The sequence below is a fragment of the Meleagris gallopavo genome, chromosome 10, assembly GCF_905368555.1.
Source record: "Meleagris gallopavo chromosome 10, MGAL_WU_HG_1.1, whole genome shotgun sequence".
NCBI classification, from domain to species: domain Eukaryota; kingdom Metazoa; phylum Chordata; class Aves; order Galliformes; family Phasianidae; genus Meleagris; species Meleagris gallopavo.
In genome coordinates, this window is record NC_139413.1 from 3,806,325 (window position 1) to 3,831,263 (window position 24,939).

Sequence of the window (24,939 nt, forward strand, 5' to 3'; positions counted from 1 at the left end):
TCCTGCAGCATCTTTCCTCTGATCTCTCTGCTTCTTCTCCCTAGCGCTTTTTTTTTTTTTTTTCTTTATCATTTTCTGCCTCCCAGTTGAAGTTACTTAAATTTCACAGAGGGGCTGACATGTTCTGATGAAGACGATCCCATCAGTGTTATTGTCTGGCTGCCAGCTCCTGGGAAACAGGCGAGGCACGAGGGTGGTTGCTGTTTTTAACCAGAGGCCACGTCTGACTCGAGCGTTCGGGGAGCTAATGCGCACCGTGCAGTGGGAGGGAGGGCTGGGAAAAGCAAACACAAAGCTTTATTTTTATATTTCATTCCTTCTATATGAAAAATAAGCCAGGGACTTGAAGGGGAGTGAGGGGAGTCAAGGGGCTGTTTAAATGCAGGGTGACAGGTTTGGGGCTGGAGCAGGCTGCTGGGCATCCTGGATTGCCCTGGGGCTCCAGAGTTGAGATGGCATGGACTTGCTATTAGAAAGGAGACAGACAGTTTAGCAAGGTCTGTTTTGATAAGACAAGGGGAAATAGGTTCAAACTAAAGGAGAAGAGACTTAGACTGGATAGAAGGAAGGAGTTTTGTAACAATAAGGGCAGTGTGGAACAGGCTGCTCAGAGAGGTGGTGGTGCCCCATCCCTGCAGACAGCCACGTCAGGCTGGATGGGCTCTGAGCACTGATGGAGCTGTGGGTGCCCCCGCTCAGTGCAGGGACTGGGACCAGATGGCCTTTAAGAGTCCCTTTTACTCAATTCTATGGTTCTACACCTCTGCACACACAGGAGGGTCTATGCAATAGGGTTCCTGCTTACAAGGCTGCCCACAGCCCTTGGGGTGCACTGCCAGTCACATCTAGAAAAGATGGACAGGATGAGCACATCTGATGCTAATCTCCTTGAAGCAGCAGAGAAAAGGTTAAAAAAGGAGATTTATAGGCATATATCTTTGCCAGAACTACCAGGTGATCATGTGTACACATTTCTCTGCTCTAAGACCTAATTTTCCAACATTTCCCTTGATTTGCTGTTCCTTTTCTCCCATTTCCTTGATTTAGGGCCCAATTATTTCTTGTCCTCTTGCCAGTGAAACAAAATATTTCATAAGCACTCCTGCCGCCTCTCCCCACTCTGTTCCTCCTCTGGATGCAGGTCTCAATGCCTGACTCATGCCTCATGTTCCGCAAAATTTAGAGTATTTTAGTGAACACCTAACGATAATTTTACCATTTTTCACAGTGATGCAAATGGGCTTTGGCACCAACCAGCTCAGCGCTGGAATCCAAGCAAGCCCGTGTCTGCCTGCAGCTCTGGCAGGGCTCTGCAAAGCAGTCCTTGGGGATCATCACCTGGGAACAATTACCTCCAGGTGAAGCCATTTGCATCCCTTGCTGCAGGCTGGCTGGTTGATGTCACTGCTGGTACAGGGAGAAGACAGACAGGCAAACTCCACAGCTCCCCCAGCCCCTGAGAAGTATGCAGGTCCAAGCAGGACTGCCACCCCAACACAAGTATGGTCCTTGTCCTTAAGGATATGGAGAACAAATTCTGCCCTCATTGAAAAGAGACATAGGGAATAAGGAAAGGACAATGCCTGTCCCCAGCGGGCCCTCAGTCTACTCTTCCAGGTACAGTCAGATCTGCCAAGTGGTCCATCACTGGCCCACCCCACACCAGAGGACAGACTGATAGATGCCCGTACACTGAGCTTGGGAACAGCACCAGGCAAACTCTCTTCTCCCCTTGGAGCAATGGTTTTACAACAGCTTTCCATCCTTTCTCCTCCCCCTGCCTAGGCCCGCACAATCACGGCATATAGCATTTCTATAGCATCCTCCTACCAGTCCCCATAATCATTTCCAAACCTGTCACAATACAGCACAACCATGAAAAAGACAGTTAAAATGCTATTTCAACACCGGCAACCTTTCTCAGGGAGATATATTTGTGAAGTTTTGTGAGCTTCGAACGACTGCACAGATCAGAGGTTCCCCAGCCTGTGAGTGGGGGGAAAAAGCTGTTTTCCCCGACTCTAGCAGAGCAGGGACTCAATGCTGGATCTGCTCTATCCTGAACTCATGCCTCACGCCCCAGCTTCAGTCTCTCTCGCAGCCAGCGTGTCTTTTATACACACACATCCAGCGAGGGCATCTCCAGGGAATGGGCTGCCCAAGGAGGTGGTGGGATCACCGTCCCTGGAGGTGTTACAGAACTGTGGAGATGTGGCACTGAGGGACATGGGCATGGTGGTGTGGGTTGAGTTGGACTTGGGGATCTTAGTGGCCTTTTTCAACCTCAGTGATTCTGTGATCCTATGAAAGATGCTGAGTAGTTGGAGAAGAGGATATAGGGATGGAATGGGAAGAGGTTCTCCGTAGCAAATGCTCCTAGTTATTTCATGTTATGTCTGCTTTTCATCCAAACAGAAAATTGTCACAGCATGGGATGGTTTCCAGAAGAGATGTTGGAAACTTGGCTCCATGTTTCACCGCCACTGATGGGATCAAGAGAGATGGACACGCTGAGAGACACACAGCCCTGGCAATAACCAGACCTTAAAACATTATAATGGGAAGCCCTGGAAAGACTAAAACAAAATTCTCACTCTCCACAGCAGAGTCTAGCCTTAGCACCCAGCAGGCTGCTGACAGCTAGTTCACACCTTGCACACAGCCTGGAAGAGGAGTTAAGCTGGACAATGCTGTTTAGCCACACTACTATTTCTTGCTGCTCAGTTATGAGATTGAGTAACCTCTCCAAATAGCTTTGCAAAATATTTGATCACTAAATGCCATGAGAGAGAGATTGCTTGCTCTGTTAACACAAGAAAGGACTGATGTCCCTTTCCAAAACATGGTATGATCAGCTCTGCCAACGGTGTTGGCCTGGCATCCACTAGATTAGTGTCACTTTTAATTTCTCGTGTGACTGGCTGGCTGGAAGCATCCCTTGCAGGTGGTGCTGGCTCACCCTAAGCACCCTGCTCTCTGCAGGGCCAGTCTTGTGCAGCAGACCGGCTTTCCTTCAAAGTGCTGTCAGCCTGGCACAGACTGGACAGCCCCATAGAGCCAGCATGTGACAGTTCGTGTTCCCAGCAAGTACCAGCACAGGGCTCAGCAGCCCTGAGAAGGACTGGAAATGGCAAAAGCTGGCCATCAGGGCAGTTTTATACCAGATGCAGGTATTCCAGGTTGTAAAGTGTACGGAAAGGCAAACGATACTTCTTCCCTCATCCTCCTCCAGAGGGAAGGAGATAAATGTGCAGTCAGGTGTTCACAGCCCAAGGCAAGGCAAGTGCAATGTCCTAAGTGACAGCTAACAGAAGTAGGGAGAGCAGAGTGCACGGCTCACAGACAGCACACCTGGCCTGCCCAGTGCTGAAACAGAGCTAACATGCCATCCTACCCAAATCACCCCTGGCAAGCCCACTGCGGGTCCTTTATAGCCTCTCCCAGCAGGCTCTGGGCTGAGATGCTCATTAGAGCCCTGACCCCGAGCAAATGATGACTCGTGGGATAACAAGACTACTACAGGAAAGCTGTGCAGGGGCTCTGCGTGGTTATTCTGCTACTGAAAGAAACCTCCCCCGTCTGATTTGATCATTACTTGAGCCCAGGAAGGAACTGTGTTTGGTCCTTGGAGAGCTCACTAAGTTAGTATTTCGGTAGGAAACGGGTGCCTGTGCACCAGAATCTAAATATAGCTTTGAAAAATAAAACCAAGCTCCACTCCATCTGATCAAGAGAAAAGTCTTCAGAGGGTAAACCGAGACAGGAGTCCCTGTGCAGATTTATGAGGCTTCTGAATAACAACTTGGAGAGGTCTGAACCAAATCCATCCCTTGAGTGGTAGTGCAACTACATAACCCCAAAGTCCAGCTATAACTTCCTTTGCTGCCTGCCAAAATTCATGAAGAGGATAGGGAAGGTCCCTTAATGAACTTCACCAGTGACTCAGATGACCAGACACAGCATACTGTCTGTAAGTTCGCAGAAGATACAGGTCGAGGAGGAACGGCCAGCAGAGCAGATGGTTGTGTTGCCCTTTGCAGGGACCTCAGCACGTCGGAGAGATGGGCAGATGGGAATCTCATGAAGAGAAAGCCCTGAATGTGGGCAAGCACAACTGCATGCACAGGGAAGAGGGAGAAAGACAAGGCAGCCAGACCTATTTCAGCAGTATAAATTAAATACAAGAAATTTTGTTTAAATATAAGAATTCCTTGAACACTTGATGCCAGAGAAGCACCCATCCTTGGAGGTACTCAAAGTCTCTCTCCCTGAGGACAGCCCAATGCTGTTGTGATCCCAGGCAGCCCGCTCCATCTGACCCAGTTGTGAGCAGGAAGGTCAGGAAAGATGAGCTCCCTCCAACCCCAGCTGCTCTGCAATTGGACACAGGATTTGTGGTACTCTTTTTATGAGGCAGGTAATGTGTTGAGAGCCACCGCACATCTTCTGCTCCTTGTCCCCCCCCTCGCTGATTTCTAGCAAAGAGCTGGATTCCAAGAGCTCTGGCACTTTTCCCAAAAAAAGCTCTTAAAAAATACTTACAGGCTTCAAACCTTGGGAAAGAAAATGTTAGCCAGATCAGTTTTTCCATTCATCTATGGGATGGGATGAGATCATAAGAGCAGGGACAACAGAAATCCTACAATACGCAGCTCTTCAAATACTAGAATATCCCTGCAAGACTGAGGAAAAAAAAAAATAAAGAAACAACGTGAGTGAGAGAGATGAAACTTGGTTTACTGGACCCTCCTAATGGAGCTCTAGTGCCTAGGATCAAAGATTAGTTGATTAAAATCCAATTTCAAAGCTTATTAACTTTTGAATGAGAAATGCTGCTATGTGAGCTAACTCAGGCAGGCTATTTCTGGCTTGGTAGAAGTGGCTGGTGGGGAAAAACAGCTCTTTGCTTATCAGCATCTAGCTTAGACCTGGACACGGTAGGAGAATTCAAGATGGCCTTTAAGGTCTCTTCCAACTCAAACAATTCTATGATCCCATCCCCTCACGAGCTGACCCCGGTACTCCCAGCAGAGCCCTCCAGCCCTTTAGCATCCAACCCCAAATAGCTGCAGGACCATCCACTGACACAGCAAAGCCATCTGTCCCTGGTTCAACTAGGTGTGTTTTTTTTTTTTTTCCTGTAGGTATGAAGAAACAGAGTTTTACCACTTGTAGGGTTGAAAGAGGCAGGAGCTGCACTGACTTCTGGAGGATGAACACTCAGGGGTTCTGTTGGCTGTTGCTGATCCAGAGCATCCTCCCTGCACGCTGATGGGATCCATTCCATAGGATTCCTGCTAATGAGGCCAGTCCTCAGACTTCTTTACTGTGAGGTGGCACAGCGGTGGAACAGGTTGCCCAGAAAGGTGATGGAGCCTTCTTCGTTGGTGACATTCAAGCCCCGACTGGGCACTTTCCTATGTGACCTACTGTAGGGAACTGCTTTAGCAGCAGGGTTGGACTGGGAGATCTCCAGAGATCCCTTCCAACCCCGTGATTCTGTGGTTCAGAACAGGAAATTGGTTATTCCTACATGCAGCTCTGTAATGGCTGAGCAAGGACTCAAGGTCTGCATCCCACAATGTGTGGTGCCTCTGGGGAAGGGAGCACCTTGGGCAGCACAATCCAAAATCTATCTCCAGCTCCACCAGACAGACAGGTGAGAGCAGCTGCCCTCTCTATATAACAACAGAGAGAAAAGGGTAGAGCACAGGCCAAGAGGAAGAGGGCTCCCATGTGCCATAGCCCCATATGTTAACACCAAACGCTCGAGTCCTTAATTTGTTTCATCCTGTAGTCACCAGAATGTAAACACCACCCCCAGTTCTACTTCTGCATTTATTTGTATGGCTGAAGGTACTGTAATCATTGTGCTAGCAATGCTTTAGTTGCTATTACAAATACACAAACTCACATGCCCATACCAAATCCACGTGCAGGCACGCATACACATACACTCACTCCCCTCCCTCTTGAGAAATGGGCCCGTTCCGCTTTCTTCTGCTACTGATAAAATATTGATTAGGGAATTTGAAAATTTGAAATGATTTAGGAGTCCCTGGATGGGAAACGTAATGTACTGTGCCGGTCGCATTATGAGCCATCCATCACCTGTCAGCAAGCAGCAAGAAAGTGACAGAATCAATACAAACGTGTCTGAAGATGGGTTTAACTCATTTCCCTTCCCCCTCGGGTAATGACTGGAGCATCCCAGCCCGAGGACAAGGGAGGTTTGGGAAGCAGCACGAGGCCAACCTCCATTCACCTAGAGTGCAAAGAAGTCTGTCCCTAAAGCCTGCCGCTGCTGGTAAACATTGCCAGCTCCTGTCTCTCTCAGCACATGGATGCTGTGCCCTGTGACATCCTCCCAGAGACTCACACAGCATCATTCTGCTGCAGGAGGGAGCAGGCTGGGCAGTGCCAACGTGTAAAGCCCTGCCTTGCTTCCCTAACCCATCGCTGCCCATCACCTCCCCATGGACATCTCAGCATCACCATCCCTCCTGCACAGCTCACCTGCAGGCAGCACTCAGTTCATTACATCTTGCAGCTTTTGTCTGCTGTTCTTTCTAGGTCCAAGAACCTTTTAAAATAAAGAAGGGAGTGGGAAAAAATATATATATAATCCATCTGTAGGGTGATATATTGTGCTCCTATACTTCGCAGATGGATTCAATTGGCCTGTGATCCTATTTTGCAGATTCTCTCAGAGCACCATAATTCATCCTGCAGGATATTTCAAATCAGACTGGACAGAGAATGGGAGGAATGACAGAAGCAGAGCACCCTGCCATGTGGGCACGGTGACCATGCAGGCTATTGCTCATGCATTATTAGAGCTAATTATTCAGAGGGCACACCGCAGGAGGTGGCGAAGGCACAAGGGCAGCTCAAACGAGCCCAACGGAGCAGCCTGAGCTCAGAGAACCTGCTCTCAAAAGCAGTTCCCAGCTCCTGCCTGCTCACCATGGGCAAACACGAGCACTGGCCATGTAGCATGCATGGGCAGCCTGATCTGGTGCCTGATTTAGTGGTTGGTAACCAGCCTGGAGCAGGGAATTGGAGCTGGATGGTCTTTGAGGTCCCTTCCAAGGCAGCCATTCTGTGATGCTATGATTCTTTCTGTGAGGGTGAAGCTTCAGTCTTCAGCCAGTGCCAAAGCACCAAATTTGCATTAGGTTTAGCCCTCCTAATGTGAGCAGTGGGAGCCAGAAGAGTGCAACAGCCTGGCCCCATCATTGCTGCTGGTGTTAAAACTTCTTACAGAAAAAGAAATCTCATTTATTTTGCCTTTAGTTCCATTATTTAATAGACTGCAAAACCCTTAACGTGAGAGTGAGTTACTGCATCTGTGCAATTCACTCCGGATACGTCCCTTCTACCTTACCATCCCTAATAGACTCTATAAATGGCTTCCAAATCCAGCAGAAGTGGTCTATTTGCTGCCTAGTATACCATGTAATCTTTTGCAGAGGTGGTATTGATCTTGTTAAACCTGCAGCCATTGAGTCCTCAAATGCATCTCGGCATTTGCTTTCTACAGCAGAGCCCCTCTTCTGGCCACATAGCAAGGCTCATGTGAGAGCAGCAGCCTACCTTGACCTGCAGACACGATGGTCGCTGGATTTCTGAGAACAATTTAATTGTCAGTAGAGCCATGGCTGCAAGGGATGCAGTCAGAAGCAATACCCAGTCTTGGGAAGAAATGTCTGAGTCATTTTAACTGTCAGGGATAGAAATTAAGGACTAATTCAGCCCATAACAGGTGCTGAATGCTGAGCCCAGGAGCAGTTTTGCTCGTGGCTAATGGACTTTCATAGTGAGGCTGGCTCATAGCTCACAGCTCCAGGATGCTCACAAGAATCACCTTGCTGTGGCCTTGCCAAACTTTCCTCACATATTGACAAAAGGAGAAAGTTGTGCTGTTATTTGCACAGTCTCTCCAAACCGCTCTAGGTGAGGCATCTTAGAATCATCGGACTATTGGAAAAGATCTCTCAGATCACCAAGCCCAACCCCAGTCCATCTCCACCACTGACCACATCCCTTAGTGCCACATTCCATGGTTCTTCAACACCTCCAGGGATGGTGACCCCTCCACCTTTCTGGGCAGCACGTGCCAAAACTTGTAACCATCCACCCCAGCATTACTTGCTCCTCAGCAGGACAGAAGATGAAGGGACAGCCCAGGATCCAGATCCTGAAGAGCCAGTCTAGGATCTCCCCTTCTGGAAAAGTAGATAGAGGAGCAGAGTCAAATCTAGCCAGAAACTTAACTCAGCACTGATGCGTTCAGATCCATTACCAGCATCCAGAGGACAGATGGCAGCTCTGCAGAGCAACGTTAGGACCATGACTAGTGTCTTTCTCATAGACAGGGCTCTTGTGCTGCCAGCTTCCATCAATAACCAAGGGAAGTGGTGATAAGCAACTGCTGTCTGGCCCAGAGGAGCTGGGGTGCCAAGTGGAAAGGAGAGAGATGTGGTTCTCACCCTCTGACATCCACGCTGCCCCAGTTGTGTCAGTGCTGCTCGTCAGCCCATCTGTCATGGGGCTGCTTCCTTCTGGGGCGCAGAACCGGCAAAGGTTGCTGCACACACTGGACAATTTATCTTCTTGGGTTGTTGGGACAACAGGCCTGACAGTCCCATCCGTTATCCCACAAAGCTGAACTCAAACACATCCTCAGAGAGAGGGGCGGGGGACAACTGCAGAGACCAGGGAAGCACCATAAGCTGTGTGGTTCCCAGCTCCTGTAGCTTTGGGGAAAGGCAAAGTAGCAACACCACCCGAGCACTGAAATCCCTGCAGGAATTATGGAGGCGTAAGCCCCAGAAACAGAGCTGTTCGCTCATCCATCACCTGCCATTCTAGCTTAGCCAAGAGTCATCCATAACTAGATGGTGCCCAGATGTCCTGGATGCAGTGCTTCAGGACCCACAACCCAGAAAAGAACAAGCTTGTACAATGGCTGCTCCAAAAGTGATGCCTTCTATTTTATTATGCCAGCCCCCAATGTCAGAGGCAGATCGTAGTGTTACAGCAGTAGAGGTTGAAACTTTCCACCAGTATCCCATTACGTGTTGTTGTGCTCTTCTCATCTATTGTAGTTTCCATGGAAATAAATAGAAGGCATGATCCAGCTACTCACTGTGACCTATGGCTGCCCAGCAGAGCAGGAACCTGGGACGGTGAGACACTGGCACAGAGACATGGTAGTGCCCCATCCCTGCAGACATCAGGGTCAGGCTGGATGGGCTCTGAGCTCTGATGGAGCTACGAGTTTCCCTGTTCAATGCAGGGAGTGGGACCAGATGGCCTTTAAGGTCACTTCCAACTCAAACAATGCTGTAACTATGAACCCAGGTACCACCAGGCCCAGGAGCCATCTCAGGACACAGCAAGGAGCCAGACACCTGTCTGATACAGCCTGTCATAGGTGGGGAGGAGGGGAGACAGCTCTTCAGGCAAATCATTTCATCTGCCTTGAGAAAACAGTCTGTTAAAATGATGGAAAGAGATGGGTTGTTTGAGCAGTCTCAGAGCTGCTTTCAGAGAAGGCTTCCACGTAGGAACGTTGATTGCAAATACTTATTAACTGCTCCTTCATTTTCAAAGAGACTTGATGCATATGTTTACATATTTTGATACGTTTTTATTAATCCTACTTACTGTTTAATTCCCTGCCCTGCCCAGAAGAACTGTCACCAAGCAACCCACACGCAGCTGCAACTTCTGCAAGGCAGGCGTGGGTACAAGAAGAAACGTAAGCGTCTGCACCAAGGAACACTTCTTCAGCTTGAGCTGAGAGGGCTGTTTGGATCACAGGCTCCCAAAAAGAGGGTCTTTCTGCTGAGCACTGGGTCACCCAGCCCCTTGGAGCCGTATTCAGGTCCCCTGACAAGAGTTACCTGCCATGACATCATCAAATTCCCTTTTAAAGACTCATTATATTTCTGGTCTTCTCACATCCCAGGACAACAAGCTGCCACAGCTGAGTTACTTCCCCCAAACACACACAGCTCTGTAATGCAGTTCAGTTCAAACCTGCATTGCTCCAAAGCCGCATGGAGACTGAAGCTTTCAGCAGGCAGCCCCAGCTCCTCGCACTGCAGGAAACAACACCTAATCACCTCCTCAGCACTGCTTAGAACTGTAGGTCTCTCACCACTCCATCTTTTCCAGGCTGCTGCGTCCTAATCTGGTTCATCCTCATGAGGAAACTGCAAGGCACCGCAGCAGGATGCAAACTCTCCTCTTGGAGCCTCTCCTCCCACGAAGTACCTGAAGGTCTGTTTGTTTTAAGCAGGGCTTGAGAGCAGGCAGGTAAGAAGTAGAGACACGATGCTAAGGATAGAGGAGGATTCCCAATCTCTCTTTCATGACTGTTGGGTGCAGTCCCAACCCAACACCCACAGTGCTCACCTTGCCCTACAGCAGATCATTCCAGTGACCAGCAGAGCTCACCCACCCATGCAAAGCTCTCAGTCGGAAGGGCTCTACCATAGAGAAAACAGCAGCAGGCCTTTCTGCATGCACAGAGCTCATCCCTCCCTCATTGCAACCATGCAGTCCCGGGGGCCTTAATTAACGGGCATGCCTTCTGACTGGGAGCCACGCTGCTGGAACATTTACATGTTAAACTCCTTTGGACAAGTTCACAGGCGGGCAGCTAATCCTCTCCCTGGTCTCAATGTCACATCAATCTCCTGTTGGAAGCCGAGCTCTCACCATCAGGGGTTTTAAATTAACGAGATGCACTGAGGCCTTCCACTCTGGGAATAGCAGATGCAGTGGGATTCAATTTCACTTGATTTTCATGTGTTTTTCTCTTTGTAATTAACACCAGCCAGCACACAACTTCTCTTCATCTCACCAGCAGATACGATCTCCGCTCATGACAGACACATCAAGAAAGGTGATGCTTTTACCCTGTGCTGTCAGAGGCTTCTAACTTTTGTTTTTGTTTTGCTTTTTTCATCTCTTCAACAGTAATTCACAACCTTGGGATGATGTATTCAGTAGTTAGGATCTCCAATAGCAGCACAGGTCCCTCAGCATCACAGGTGCAGGAGGCACTGTTATAGCCGGTGTGTTGTGCCTGTCCCCCACTGCTGCTCCCAGCCCAGGGCTCCAGGAGAGCCAAAATTGGACACTGTGATCCTTATGAGTCCCTTCCAAATTGGAATATTCCATGATTCCAAGGTACTGTTCCATTAACAGCAACGTGTATCACCTGATCAACCAGCAGCATCACAAACATCCCCATGCTCCAAAGTCCTGAGCAGTGCTTTGAAGCAGAGGTCACAAACACTTGATTACAGCTCTGTCACAGAGTTCCCTGCAGAGCAAAGCAGTTCCAAACGAGCCCTGGGTGGCCCCACAGTGACAGCCAGCACCACGGGACACCTGAGCTTTGTTAATATTCATGTCCTAGTAACACTCGAGCGAGCAATGAAAGCTTCCTTCGTCCAGCAGATCAGTAAGTGACCTCAGACAACCTGCTGCATGGCAGGTAGCACCGGGAGCTGGAGGAACAGAGACAAGGTCATCACCCAGCACTTCATCTAATAAATAACAGTTCCAAAAAATCACAGCCCTGCTGAGCCCGGTGGGACACACGCACTGAGTGCAGCTGGGAGAAAGATGCTGGAAGAACGAGCTGAGTGCAGTGGTACCCCCTTGAGTGGTGCATCAAAGCATCTCATCAGGTATTTAACTCCTAAATGCATCGCTGTTCATGGCACGGTTGGCTCCAGATTCAGTTAATGCCCACAGGCTGCCCCACAAGCAGCCCGATTCCGATCGACAGGGGAAGAGAGTACGCACCCTCACTAATTAGCAATGAGCTCCGTTAGCCAGTTACCCATCCTGGGGCTTCCACGCGCTGCTGCAAGCTGAGGCTGGGCTTCCAGCAGCACCAGACCCATTCACACCTCCTCCCTCTTTCCCCCCCCCGCTCGGGCAGCCCGGGGCCCATCCTAACGCAGGACACCCTCCTAACCGCTCCGTACATAGCGGCTCCCCACAGAAGGGGCGGGGCCACCTTCATTACCATATTCCGCAGAGCATGCCGGGTAGCTCGCCATACTTTAAAAGCGTTCGAGAATTAGAGTTCTATATATATTCTAACGGAGTACAGGCAGCGTCCGGAGGAAGCTCACCGTCGAGGCCACGCACTGGGTGCCCGTCACCCGCGCTCTCCGCCTCGGGGAAGGTCTGAGGGAAGGGCCTGACGCGGCTCCAGCAGAGCCCCGCCCGCGTGGGTGGGTGAGCCACCAGCAAGGGGGGGCGTCGCGCGGGCCGGCCTGGGCAGGAGAAGCCCGAGCGGCTGCGGATTTAATCTGAGCCGGGGCGGATGCTCGTGGCCCCGCGGTGCTTTGAGACAGACTCACGGCCGGCGTACTGAGTCCAATGGGTGAGGTGGGGCAGTGCCGCACAACCTAATTCAGACTACTCTCCGCCGGACAACCTTTTCGTGCTTGAGGGTGGAAGGGACCGTGGGAGCTGTTCCCACCCCCTGCACTGAGCAGGGACAGCCGTCAGTGCTCACAGCCCGCTCAGCATTACCTCCATGTCTGCAGGGATGAGGCACCACCTCCTCTCGGGGCAGTTTGTGTCTTGCTGACCTTTTGGCCTCTCTCCAATCTATCCAGCCTAAATCCCGTCTTCCACTTGGAAGCCATTTCCCCTTGTCCTATCACATTTCGCTGTTTGTCACTACCACACAGCCCAACCTCTGCCTCCTCCCCCCCTCCACCGTTTTTTTTAAAAAAAACAAAACAAAAAAAAAAAACAAAGGCAAACACCATTTTGGATGAAAGCATTCCACAAAGCACTGTTGTTTTCTCTGAGCATTACACACACACATACACACCGACCCCCACTCACAGTGGGTTGGGGTAGCGGCGCTGTGAGAGCAGCCTGGGTTGGGTGGGCCGGGCAGCAGCGAGCTGGGAAGCACAGAGAGTGGTTCAGAGTGGCTTATACACCAATCATCACCCCTTCTCCAATGTAATGGGCAGCCCCAAGGCACGGTGCTGCCCACCTCACCTGGGAAACCTGTGCAGGGTTGAAAAGCGGGACCATCCCTGGCTGCTGGGAGCTGGGCTGCAATGGGAGAAGGGAGAAGAACCTTAGAGTCGACTGCAGCTCCGCAGCCGCCCCAAGCAGAGCATCCCAGCACGGGCACAGCCACAGCTCTCCTCACCTCATGGCCATCTGCATCCCACTGGCCCTTCATGTCGATCGACACTGCAGCAACAAAGATATTCACCCTCCTGTCGTTCCGCTCCAAATAGAAAGGAGAGGCTTCCCAATAGGAGCACTTACCAGGGCTTCTGTGAGGAGATGGGGATGCTGGGGGCTGAGCAGAAGGGACAGCACCGGGTGGGGATGGGGACCTCCGATCCTGAAAATGCATTGACCTGGTTAGAGCACACCTCACACAGCATAGGCACTCTATTTATTTACAGTTACTATCAGTAAAGGATTCACCTCCAGGGTAAGAGGATGGAGAGGAGGGATGAAGGGAGCAACGTGCCAGCATCCCTGTGCTGCACCCTGGGTGTCCCGCCTACCTGCAGTCCTGGCGTGGGAGAGCCTGAGGTTGTGGCTTTGGGAGAGGTTTCCTTCTGGGGCTTGGACCGAAACCAGCCAAACCATCGGAATCCAGAGCTCTGGCAAGGACAAGTTTCCGTGGTCAAAGCAGAGAGAGGGTGAGGATGCCATCATAAGCTCCCCTCACATCATGGACACCCACACAGGCAGATGTCCCTATGTGGCTGTCAATGCCATCCTGCCCAAGGTACGGCTGGGAGAGGGTGGCCAGGCAAGAGACAGCCACATGTCATCTGCCTGCAACCCACTCACTTTGTCCTCCGGTGTCCCCTCCAGCTCCTCAGCAGTGCTGTCTGAGGATCTCTGGCTGCCTTCCTCCAGGGATGCTGTGGAGCTCTCTGAGGCCGAGCGAGCTCTTGTGCTTAATTCCTGCTGGCATTGGAGACCAAGGCTAGAATATGGCACTTGTGGATCAACAAGCATGACCTACCATGCAAATCCCACATCCCAACCCCAAGCATCATGGTGCGATGGCCCCAACTCACCGGCTCTGCCAGCATCGGCTGCTGCACCCTATGGGCATCCTGGAGCTCCTCAGCATCGCCTAGATGAGAGATGCAGAAGGCACAGCCAGGGTTGAGCCCAGTTTGCTCCTGCCCCATTTCCACTAGAGGTGGTTTTAGTCCTTTGCTGCTTTGGACAAGGTGATTGTGACTTGAATCTGGGTGAAGCATGATCCAGGGAAACAAGGTGCTGGTGTGGCAGCGGTAGCATTCACCATGCTTCCCAAGAGACACCATTCATGACTGCTACAGCACGGGGAGAAGCACTTGGGCACCCACCTGCTGTTGGCACTGCCTGCAGAGAGGGATCAGGGCAAAGCTCTTCCTGGGAGGTCAGCCCCATGCCCAACACTGCAACCTCCAGAGGCTGGATGGATGCATCCTGGTGAGGATCAGGTCCCTGCAGTGGCACAGGAGGCTGATACCACTGCTCGTGCTGGGGGCCATCACTCTGAAGCTGCTCATGGTCCATCTCTCTGCCTAGAAAAGACACCTGAAGCTCACAGCACCATTTGCAAGTCCATCAGAGCTGGTGCAGAGGGTTTTTTCCTTCTCCATTACACATCAGCATGAGCTGCCAGGGTGAACAGGGACCCCAAGGACAACATGGAATGCGCTGTTCATAGGGCATCTCCTGTCCCACTGCCCACAGGTACCACCAGGCAGGACCCTGACCCAATGCAGGGTGGCCCCAGGTGCAAGGAAAGCAGGTGCACTGCTGAGACCATGGCTTGAAGGAGCCATCCCAAACCACCTGCAATGTTTTTTTTTTTTTCCAGACAGGGATGATCGTAGCCTCAGCCCCAATAGCAGCAGGAGGCAATCAGGATTGATGATCCTTTTTACTGCCAGGCAGAGCTCCTCAAAAGAGAATTTGGCAGCAGTGAGGAAAGCTGATAGGAAGAAACGGCTCAGAGAGATTTGTCATTTTTATCCTATCTGCATCAGTCCTCCACCCATCAGTGCTGGCATGTCCAGGAAACCAGACCCAACCAGGCAGCCAGGTGCACATAAGCACTGCATGGATGGAGGTGGCTATAGCCTCTCTATGGGGCTGTGTGGATGGGCACACAGCACCCATGGGGTAACCTGGAGCTCAAGGAATTAGCCGCTAGGCAGGGGCCCTCTGGGCCTTTGTTCCCTTACCTGGGTGGCTGCAATATCCCAGGGCTCTGGCTGGGTTGGTGCCACCTCTGGAGTGAGGTCATCCTGCACCTGCAGGGAGCCAGAGAGCAAAGAAAGGGGACAGGAAAATATGTGGCATGGGGCAAAGAGCAAAGGACACTGCAGCACAAGAACCACACCACCACCACAGCTTTTCACCCCAGGGCAGGAGGGGAAAGCAGAAGGCAAAGCACGCCCAAAGCTGCTCCTCACCTCGCAGTGTTGGCAGTGGGTACGGAGCTGCAGCAGCCACTCGGGCTCCAGCGCCGGGTCCTGCTCAGGCATCTCCAGCAGCAGTGGGTCACAGAGCTTCAATCGCTCAGCCAGCTGTGGTGCAGGAACACAGAGCTGTTCCTGACCTCACTACAAATTAAGCCTCTCGATCCTTGCTCCCTAAAACCAGCCTCCCGCACACTTTTCCCACAGACCTTTATCACAGCCCCCTGCACCCTTTTCCTCTCCACCTTATCTTGCTTGCAGAAAACAACCCTGCCATCGTTTTTCCCTTCACCTCTTATCACTGAGCACTTCTCTTCTGCACCATTCTGGCACTGCCCTGTGCTGCGCATCCCAAACAGTGCACAGTGCCCCAGCTGAGACCCTCAAGTATGGGGGATTATCACCTCCTTGTCTCACACATGCCATTTGTGCTCTCACAGCCCAGAATAACATGATAACATCACCTTTTTTTTCCTCCCCTCATCCCCCACCACAGACAGCATCCTGCTGTCATGTTGCGCTCTGCATTTTTTCCACGCTCCGCTGTCTCCCCCGTGTCCCTCACTGCAGTACTGCTGCACATTTCACTTCTCCAGCAAGAGACAGGTCTGTATCCACACCCTGGTAGGGCATTGGCACGGGTTGCCCAGAGAGGTGGTGGTGCCCCATCGCTGCAGACAGCCAAGGTCAGGCTGGATGGGGCTCTGAGCACTGATGGAGCTGTGGGTGTCCCTGTTCAGTGCAGGGACTGGGACCAGATGGCCTTTAAGGGACTCTTCCAGCTCAAACGATGCTGAGATTCACTGATGACAGCCAGATGAGAGACATGCTGGGGACAGGACCGGCCAGAGCTGCCCAGCACAGCCGGACCCCTGTGTGTCCCAGCTTTGTGCAAACGTGCACTCATCCCAAATCAATGGCAGGAAAGAGGAAATTATAAGCATGATTACTCCTAAACGGGGGGAATGTTTAATCCAAAAGCTAATGTGCACTTTGATCCAATATTAATGAACCAGCACCTGGTTGTATATCGTCCCCGGCTTCAAAAGAGGGGAAGTCTTAATCAAACACTAATGTGTATCATAATTTGTAACACAGTCTAAAACATCAAAGACAAGAGTGTGTATGAATGCACTGGTTTTTCAGATGAAAGTGTTTTCTCCCAGGAGGAGCATTATCCCCAGCAGAACAGCAGATCTGAGAGGCTGTTAGGCAGTAAATAGGTTTCTGTGATGCAGCAGGGGGGCTGCAGTGTGCAGCACCAAGTTTTGGGGCTGGGGGCAGCTCCTGCAGCATAGCAGCATCCAGCTGCCCACACAAAGGTGTTGTCATGGGGGGAGGTGTGCAGCCTGTGGGACATGGGACATTTGGATGCACAAGCGTGGGGACAACAAGCACCTGGGGGAGGTGACTTGGGGATATCCAAACCCCAAAGTCCTTCATCTCCAAACAGCTCCTACCCTATCTGGCACAAAACACGTTGATGAGTATAGGCATCCACGTGAAATCCCCAAACCAGCAGGCCCCCAGCAACATCCCCATGCAGGATCCATATGACAGAGGCACAAAACTCACCTTGGTCAGTTGCTGGGCCAGGACAGGGTGGCAGTTTGGGTCCTGCTGGAGGAGCACACTGGCGATCTGCTCGCAGTAGAGCAGCGCTTGAGCCGGCAACCCATGGTCAGCCAGGCGGGAGGCGTAGAGGAGTTTGTACACCTTGGGAGAGCAGTGGCCATGGGATGGGAGCAAGGAGATGTTCCACTCAACCCAGATCCCAAAACCCTGTTCCCTGCCTTGGAGCAGCCCTTGGCCAGCACAGTCCTCCCGGTGTCCCCCAAACCCAATAAGGAGCCAAACTTCAGAGAGAAATCACTGTCTCAGCTCCATCTGGGCTTTTGGGGTGTCTTCAGTCCATTTTGAGCAGCAGCTGTTCTTACTTGAACCCAATACCTGGAATGGGAGCAGGAAGGATGTGGGGCGCCGCAGCTGCTGGCAGTACTCAAAGATTTCCATGCGCTGGATGGCCTCGGTGGTGGCAAAATGGGTGAATGCCTGGCTGCAGGGCAGAGGAGAGAGATGTTCAGGGCACAGTAGCAAGGCTTTACATGCCCAAAGCATGGGGCCATAGCCATGCCACAGTACCAGACCACAGCTGGAAGAGCACAGCTGCCATTAAGGGCAGTAAAACCCCCCAAAGATTTTTTTTTTTCCTTGTTATTTTGCAGAAGAGATCATAGGAATGGGGAAGAGGTGGAGATGTAGCCCTGGAGGGCTGGACTGACTCACCGGTGGCTGCTGCCCAGCAGAGCCATGCGGTCTGCCTTCACCCCAAAGTAACCAAATGGAATATCTGCCATCAGGTAGCAGAAGTGAGCTGCCTCCACTGCTCCCTTGCCAGCTGGGTGGGAGGAAAACACAGAACTTAGCCCTGAGGGACAGCAACATGTGCTCAGCATCGCTATGAAGGCCTCCAAACTCACAGGCAAACTCCAACCCAACCACTCCATTCTCTTTCTCAAGTAGCTTCAGCTCACCCAAGGCATCTCCCATGGTGACGATGGCCCGGTGGTTCAGCTCCAGGTCTCCCACCTTGTTGGACAGCAGCACGGCCAGGTGGGGCCTCCAGTCTCCCCATTTGGCATCCCCGCAGCTCTGGAGGAGAGGGAAGCGAAGGTGAGGTGGGGTGGTGGGTGAGATGGGCAATAGGGCCAGCCTGCTGCTCACAGACCTGTGCTGCCTGCGGGATCCTTCCTGACATGAGCTGGAAGAAGGTCTGCAGAGGGTCGTTGGTGGCCAGCGTGCTGGTGAACCTGTGGAGGCAGGAAAGCACATCCTAGGGAGCTGTACTTAGCTGGGGAAGGGAAGGCAAAAAGGAGAGCAGGCCCCATCAGGCTGGGGATCTGTGTTGCCTCCAGCAGAGTCTCAAGGACAATGCTGGATAAAACCTCCTTAAATGGATTTGAGTTACGCAGGAGAAAATTTTTGCTTAACTCTCCCTGAAGGGATCAATTCAATCCAGACTAAGTACATTAATTCTGCCAGAAAACACTCGTATGAGTGGAATGAATGACTCAGACTGGGTTGGATCCTGGTAAAGACAGCTCTCACCACCCACCCTTTCCAATCTGCAGCTAAGGGCAAAACCAAGGACTCAACAAAACCATCCCATGACTCTGAGAAACAGCTTTCCTTCTGCCTCCCAACCCTTGGTTTAATTCTTCCCATCCATCAGGAAGCCTGAAGAACTCAACAATGCTCCTCGTCCCCTCTGACTCCTCTGAAAAGGTCCAGGTGAAACCAGGGCTTTTTCGGTAGGTGCTAGGAGCACCCAAGGTCATCTGTGCTCAGCAAAGCCAGTCAATAGAGCACTGTGCTTTAACCTCCCCAACTTACCCAGTAAGCACCCAACTGTAGGTCCGAGGGTCCATCTTGCTGGACAGGAAGAGAGCATGGCCCCACAGCTGGTTTCTCATGGCCCAAACCAGTGCATCCTGCAGTCAAGACAGAGGGCTAAGGGGTCTGCACACACTTCAGCTCCTTGCCCTCCTCCTCATTTTGGAGAAGAGCCCCAAATCCCATTGGATTTATGCAGTATTATATGCACAGTCACAAAGTATATTCACTAAGGCCTCTTTAGCTTTCTACCTTCCACAGTGATAAATGTTGTACGAGTGCAACTTGAAGGATAGACGCCACAAGCACAAGGCACTTCTAGACCACCCTTCCCTTTAAGGAGGCCAATGGAGCCAACAAAAAATAATCAGCACTATTTCCCAAACCACGCTTACTTTCTTTCTGCCATAGTAGAGGAGCTTGGTGAACTTCTCCACTATCTGTGCCTGTGTCTCCACCACAGGAGGGACTTCCCCTGTGATGAGGTCCAGTGTCCCGAGTTGCCGCCACTCCTCATCTGCCAGGCTGACGGGGCCCAACGCCGGCTCCTGCCTCTTGTACCTCTCCTGCTGCCTGCGGTCCTGCATCAGCAGCTCCGCCACATCCGAGCCCACCATGGACTGTGGAAAGCAAGGGGAGGAGAAAGGCCGATGGAGGCTGCCTCCTCCTGGCACTTCCAGCCCTCACACTGCTCCCAGCAAGACCAGCCTTGGCCACTAGCATGCATTTCTGGGGGGCAAAGTAGCCAGCTCAACTTGTTCTGATGATCTTATTCACCTGCTCCCAAGGAGCAGCCATAGATTGGATTGGGTAGAATTCATTGGATTAAGGGATTAGTCTGCTTGTAAGTATAAGTGCTGTCTCCTCAATAAAGACAGCATGAGTCTCTCTCAGAGCTGTTGTTGCATTGTGATGTTGGTACTTCACAAGGATGAAAAGCAATCCAGGAGCAGAGGTTTGCTCCAAATACCCAGGCAGAACCAAAGTGATTGATGGTACTGTGGGAATGGGATGACTTCAAGGTATAGCACCCCACCAAAGAGCAGCTTGATCAAGAAAGATGTGAGGAGCATATTAACATGCCTCAGCACAAAGATCAAAAGGGTCAGCCCCTCTTGTGGGCACTTACCCCATTCTGTCGGCAGAGGAGGACCAGGAGTTTCCAGAGAAGAGCTGAATCTCTGCCTCTCTGTGTTGAGAGATCACAGCTTGAGGCTATCTTTTGCTGGCAAAATGTCATCACATCTACCTTGTGCAGATCTTCCCTACGGCAGCAAAGAAAGGCATCCAAAGGAACCTAAGGGAGAGCAATCTAGGACAAATTAAGAGCCAAAGCATCTCGAGTTCACTGACAAGGATGACAAAGATTCAAAGAAGTGAAAGACAGAAGAGAGAAGATCCTAAGTAGTCAATGATTACGTGCTGCATCAGCCACACTAAGCTCAAAGATGCTTAAGAAAATTGGTCATTATGAGGACTTTGCAGGCTTCAGAGATTCTGAGACCATCTTGCAGCCTCTCTTCCCTCCTACTAACTTGCTCATCAATTCACCTGCAGAGAACCTCCATTTTGGTTAAGTGCAGTGCCATTACAGCCACAGACATCCAAGGCTGTGAGAGGTACACACATAGGCAGTATCTTTTACTTGATTAATTGGCATGGCACAGGGAAAAAGACACCTGTGACCATATAAACCCTCTAGGTCTGAAACAGAGGCAGAAAACTTCAAGCAATGTGCAAACCAAGGAGCACTACACCATCTTACAATAAAAAAAAAAACTGGCAATTGGACAGCAAAAGAGGCTGAGAGACACAGGAATATCAGGCAGGAGAGGGACCTCCAGGTCTCACCAGCCCTTTTGCTCAGTAAATGCTTTTCCTTCTGCACTCTGGTGTAATGGGGATGACAGAGAGCCAGCCTGATTCAACATGCTATGATTGATCCCTGGGCTCACTCTGCACCAAGATGCTCAGCAGCCTCAGAGGGCAAAAACTTAGGGAACCACAGCATATCTCATGATTTTAGAGGGCCAAGGAAATGTCCCATCAATTTGCCAGGGCATGAACACAAAATAAGGTCAGAGATAGAAACCACACCAAACCCACACCCTTTGGATATCCAAAAAAGCCAATTCCCACAACACAAACCAATCAAAACCACAGAGAGGGGATGGGTTCTCTATCTGAACCCAGACATGGCCCTTGTACACATCACCTCCCAAAGCCACAGAGACAGCGATGCCTGCCTCAGGTTCATCTCCTGCTGAAGGAGAGGTGCCAGCTGTGCCAGCACAGGACACAGGTCTGCAACCCACCATGTCCATACCTGGCCAGGGGCCCTGGGAAGGCCTGAAGCTCCTCCTGATCTTTTGTGCCTTGAAGGATTACCTGAAAATCGAGAGCAAATTCAGCAGCTGGACCCCAGCAATGAGGATAGCACCCACTGGACTAGATGAAAGTTTAGTGTCTTGGCCAAGGGTTTAACTGTGTTGGTGAACTTAATCTCCATGCCATTCTAAGGTTAACCCCCCACAGCACAGACCCTAAACCATCACATAGAATCCAGTGCTAAGGACCAGACTTCTGAGATGGCATCTGCAAGGCAAGGAAGGGAGGCTGTGGTGGGCTCAGGGAATGGATATGGCTGGCAGAACGAGGCCTGAGAGACCATGAGAGCTGGAGGCAAGATGGCAGTGGGGACAGGAAGGTGGCTGAGGGGTCCGCTTAGGCAAGGAATGGTATTTGACCCCAATGGGGTGGAAGAAGCAGCTCTAGGGAGGGAACTACAAGCTGTCTGGGGAACCAGGACTTACCTCTAGGCTGTGCAGCTCAACCAGGGGGAGCTGCCCCTCAGTGGGGCGGTGGGGACACACCAGCACCAGTTGCCCTCCAGCTCCCAAGCAGACTGGCACATGTGGCTGCAGGTACTTGTGGGGTGCCACCACAGCTGACTCCAAGGGCCCTCCTAAAGCAGAAGACAAATAGGTGGCAGCTCCTTGCATCCACCATGGCAAAGTCACCAAACCATGCACACACCCCACAGCTGCCCTTTGCTGGACCTCCTCCAGCCAAGGTTCAAGCTATGAGACAGTTGATACTGGGAGATCTGCTATTTATTTACTTGCTCCCCCCTTGCCAGAGCTTCACCAAAACCCCCACCTGCCCTCACCTCTTTGCACAGGGCTCCAGCCCCCCGCAAACGCAGTGTCGTTGGGTTCAGCTCCATCACGAATGTATTGGCTGAGCTCGTAGCCACTAGAGCTGAGTCCTGACTCACGGTACTGCTGGAGCAGGCTGGGCTGGCCCGTGGCATGGCAAGGAAAAAGAGAATAAATCCTTAAAACTCATTTACCTTTCCTCACTCTCTCCCAGCTGAAGGGGGGGCATGGAAATGGCTCCCAAAATCCCTGTGAGAGCCCCAAGCCTTCCTCCATCCCTGCTTGCCTTGGGGTTACCTCTTGAGGCTGGCCAGTGGCCTCCCCCAGATTGCTGACTCCAGCCCACGAATGCCTGGAGCCCTCCTTATATGTATCATAGGTCTGGGACCTGTGGAAAGGAGATGATCTGGAAGCTGGAGATGTGGGGATTGGCCCCAAACCCACTGGTTTTGCAGCAGGTGATGGCATCAGTTGGAAGTGCAGCCCAGGTACCTCCTTACCTATCCTGCCCTGAGGGGCTGGCAGCCAGGTTGGGGTGGTAGCCCCTGTAGTAGTGCTGGTCCCTATAAGCGGTACTCTTGCTGTGAGGCTTAACCTGTGTCACATCTGGAGAGGGAAACGAGATTTTACATTGCCTCTCCAGAGCAGTGAGCAATTGCAGAGTTAGAAAAGCAAAGCAGTGAGTCAGGCACAAAACACGGCTCCATCAGCATCCCCACGATTAGCCTGCACCCTGGGTTGATGCTGATTTTTAGCCATGCAGATCAGGATTAAACACTACCTGGGTGCATCCAGCTCCCAAATGCAAGCCCAGGGCAGCACTGCCCAGAAGCATAGACAGAAGAAAGGCCTGGAGAACATTCCCATCATGGGGAAAGCATCACCACAGGTGGTCCATCCCTGGACCCAGAAGTACCTCTGTCACCCTGCCAGGCTGTGGGCTGCCACTGGTGGCTTTGGTAAGCGTGGTTGTCCCTGTAGGCAGCAGCTGAGTATTGCCAGTGGGGATCTTCATATCCTTGCCTGAAACAGCGTAACGCATGGAGCTGAGAGAGGACATCCCGCCAGAGCCAGGACTACACCAGGGACAGACCCACAGATGGGATCTCCAGGGCAGGAGGTGATGGAGACCAAAGCAGCCTCCCCACTGAGCTCTGGAGCTCGCAGAACACTCATTCCTGAGGCAGGGGGCTCTGTGTTAGCAGCCCCTCGGCTCCTACCTGGAGTAGGCCCGGAAGGCATGGCCGCTCTCATAGCTCTCAGCCCGGGATGCCGGCCGGTGCAGATCCCTGCCAGGGTCCCAGGAGCCAGGACGAGGCAGAGGGCCGGGGAGGATGGGCTTCCAGGGCAGTGGGGTCCCGTGGCGGCCTTCTGCCCGCTCACTCCCAGCAGCTCTGCTGTGCCACATTGGAGGTGGCTGCGGTGGGGCCCAGGGCTCCATGCAGCAGATCCAAGGGCTCCAATGGCCTGCAGGCAGCGAGACCCATCCCGGTAGGTTTCAGCTCTCCACCCACACCAAAGCCTCCTCTGAAGCCCATTGCCACCTTCCTCCCACCTCCCAACCCTGTTGCCATCCTTTGTTCCCAAAACGCCTACAGCAGAAGCAGGGGTAAAACATGTATTTTCCCTTTTGGTTCCACCTGAAGCTTTCTTAAAACACCAGGATGCAACGAGCCATCACTGAACTGCACATCACCCCCTCGCACTCAGAATTTAATGCATTTGGGGACTATTCTGGATGGACCCAGCAAGTCCTCCCACCCCAGTGCAGGTCCCCTGGATCCCCTATAGAATGGGGTCCCCACCACCCCCACCAGCCGCACACACACCTGCTGCCCCACTTCCTCTCCCCGGCGCCACTGCCAAAGTCCACTGCCACTGCAGAGGACAAAGGGCAGCAGTTCCCAGCCCAGCCCGGGGACCAGCCAAGGCTCTTCCACCTGAGATAGAGCCCGACATGAGCCTCTGAACTAAAAAAAAAGAAAAAAAAAAAGCCAAAGATGTTTTTCCTCTTTTGGGCTGTTGGTTTTTTTCTAAGCCATGATCCACACGTCCTCCTCTTCCCATCCTAACACTGCTCCCATTCGTCTGAAGAAATAACAAATAAAGCCCATTGAAGCTAGTCAGTTAACTCAAGAAAATATCATCTGCATGGGACACAGCATGGGCAGGCTGCAGGCTCACCCCAGTGATGCCTTAAGTCCTTACTCTGCAGCAACAACTTTACTCTATAGGCAACCACAACTTCTTCCTCGTGATCCCCCCCCAGAACAGTGAGAATGGAGGGGACGAAGGCAAATTGCATCAGAATAAAACCACAGTGAAAGCAAAATGCAAAATGTTTTTCCCCTCCAAAATCACAGGGTGGCCCTGGGAGAAGAGCAGAATGCACAGCAATCCCACCCACACCTCCAGGAAAACCCCATTTAAACTGCACATGATAGAGTTTTCATAACATGACATTCCTACCCTGCTGGGACAATAAGAAGTTTTCCCCAGAGACCCCAAGAAATAAGCACTCACTCTCCACAGAATTTAAGGTTTCAACTGAAAAATAGCATCTCAGCCACACTGCCAGCCCCAGAGGAACACCAAGCAGGGAAGCACAATCCTTGCATCAACAAGATGCTGGGACAGGATGGGATTAAGTCTTTCCTACTGGTTTCACAGCTGCATGGAGATGCTCAGCTCATCGGTGGGTTTCTCAGGCTGCTGCCAGCAATGCTTTGTGCTCTGGGTTGCAGGGAAGATGCTCGACCTGCAGGAAAGCAGCAGTCACACTCAGGTGTGGGATGTGGGAAGCTCTGTGTGAGAAGGAGATGCAAGAGCACGACCAACAAACAGCTGTGAGCAAAGCCAGCTTAAAACACACAGGTCAATCA

The 24,939-nt window shown here is 51.7% G+C and overlaps 1 protein-coding gene and 1 non-coding gene across 2 annotated transcripts; one reads left to right on the forward strand and one right to left on the reverse strand.

Annotated features, from left to right (window-relative positions):
- The first annotated feature begins 12,148 nt into the window (after positions 1-12,148).
- LOC146543685 (Nuclear RNase P) lies at positions 12,149-12,468 on the forward strand. Its single transcript, XR_014885365.1, has one exon.
- A 343-nt stretch (positions 12,469-12,811) lies between these two features.
- SEC16B (SEC16 homolog B, endoplasmic reticulum export factor) lies at positions 12,812-24,481 on the reverse strand. The gene is made up of 26 exons (XM_085231628.1): positions 23,887-24,481; positions 23,278-23,524; positions 22,974-23,080; positions 22,558-22,663; positions 22,355-22,445; positions 22,069-22,198; positions 21,713-21,864; positions 21,226-21,287; positions 20,029-20,164; positions 19,295-19,519; positions 18,900-18,997; positions 18,235-18,316; positions 18,041-18,158; positions 17,793-17,904; positions 17,457-17,562; positions 17,082-17,222; positions 15,501-15,614; positions 15,270-15,338; positions 14,403-14,616; positions 14,106-14,164; positions 13,873-13,992; positions 13,581-13,679; positions 13,333-13,411; positions 13,211-13,254; positions 13,054-13,110; positions 12,812-12,953 (listed from the first exon to the last, which is right to left on the reverse strand). Exons 1-26 carry the CDS (start codon positions 24,122-24,124, stop codon positions 12,888-12,890), a joined length of 3,072 nt encoding a protein of 1,023 aa, XP_085087754.1. The 5' UTR covers positions 24,125-24,481; the 3' UTR covers positions 12,812-12,887.
- Positions 24,482-24,939: the final 458 nt, after the last annotated feature.

Excerpts from the sequence above, each read along its gene's own strand:
- SEC16B (XM_085231628.1), bottom strand. The coding sequence starts at position 24,124 with ATGGGAAGAGGAGGACGTGTGGATCATGGCTTAGAAAAAAACCAACAG. Across the intron at positions 18,159-18,234 it reads GGATCCCGCAGGCAGCACAG|AGCTGCGGGGATGCCAAATG; the intron begins GTCTGTGAGCAG and ends CCTCTCCTCCAG. Across the intron at positions 13,412-13,580 it reads CTCCCACGCCAGGACTGCAG|GATCGGAGGTCCCCATCCCC; the intron begins GTAGGCGGGACA and ends ATGCATTTTCAG.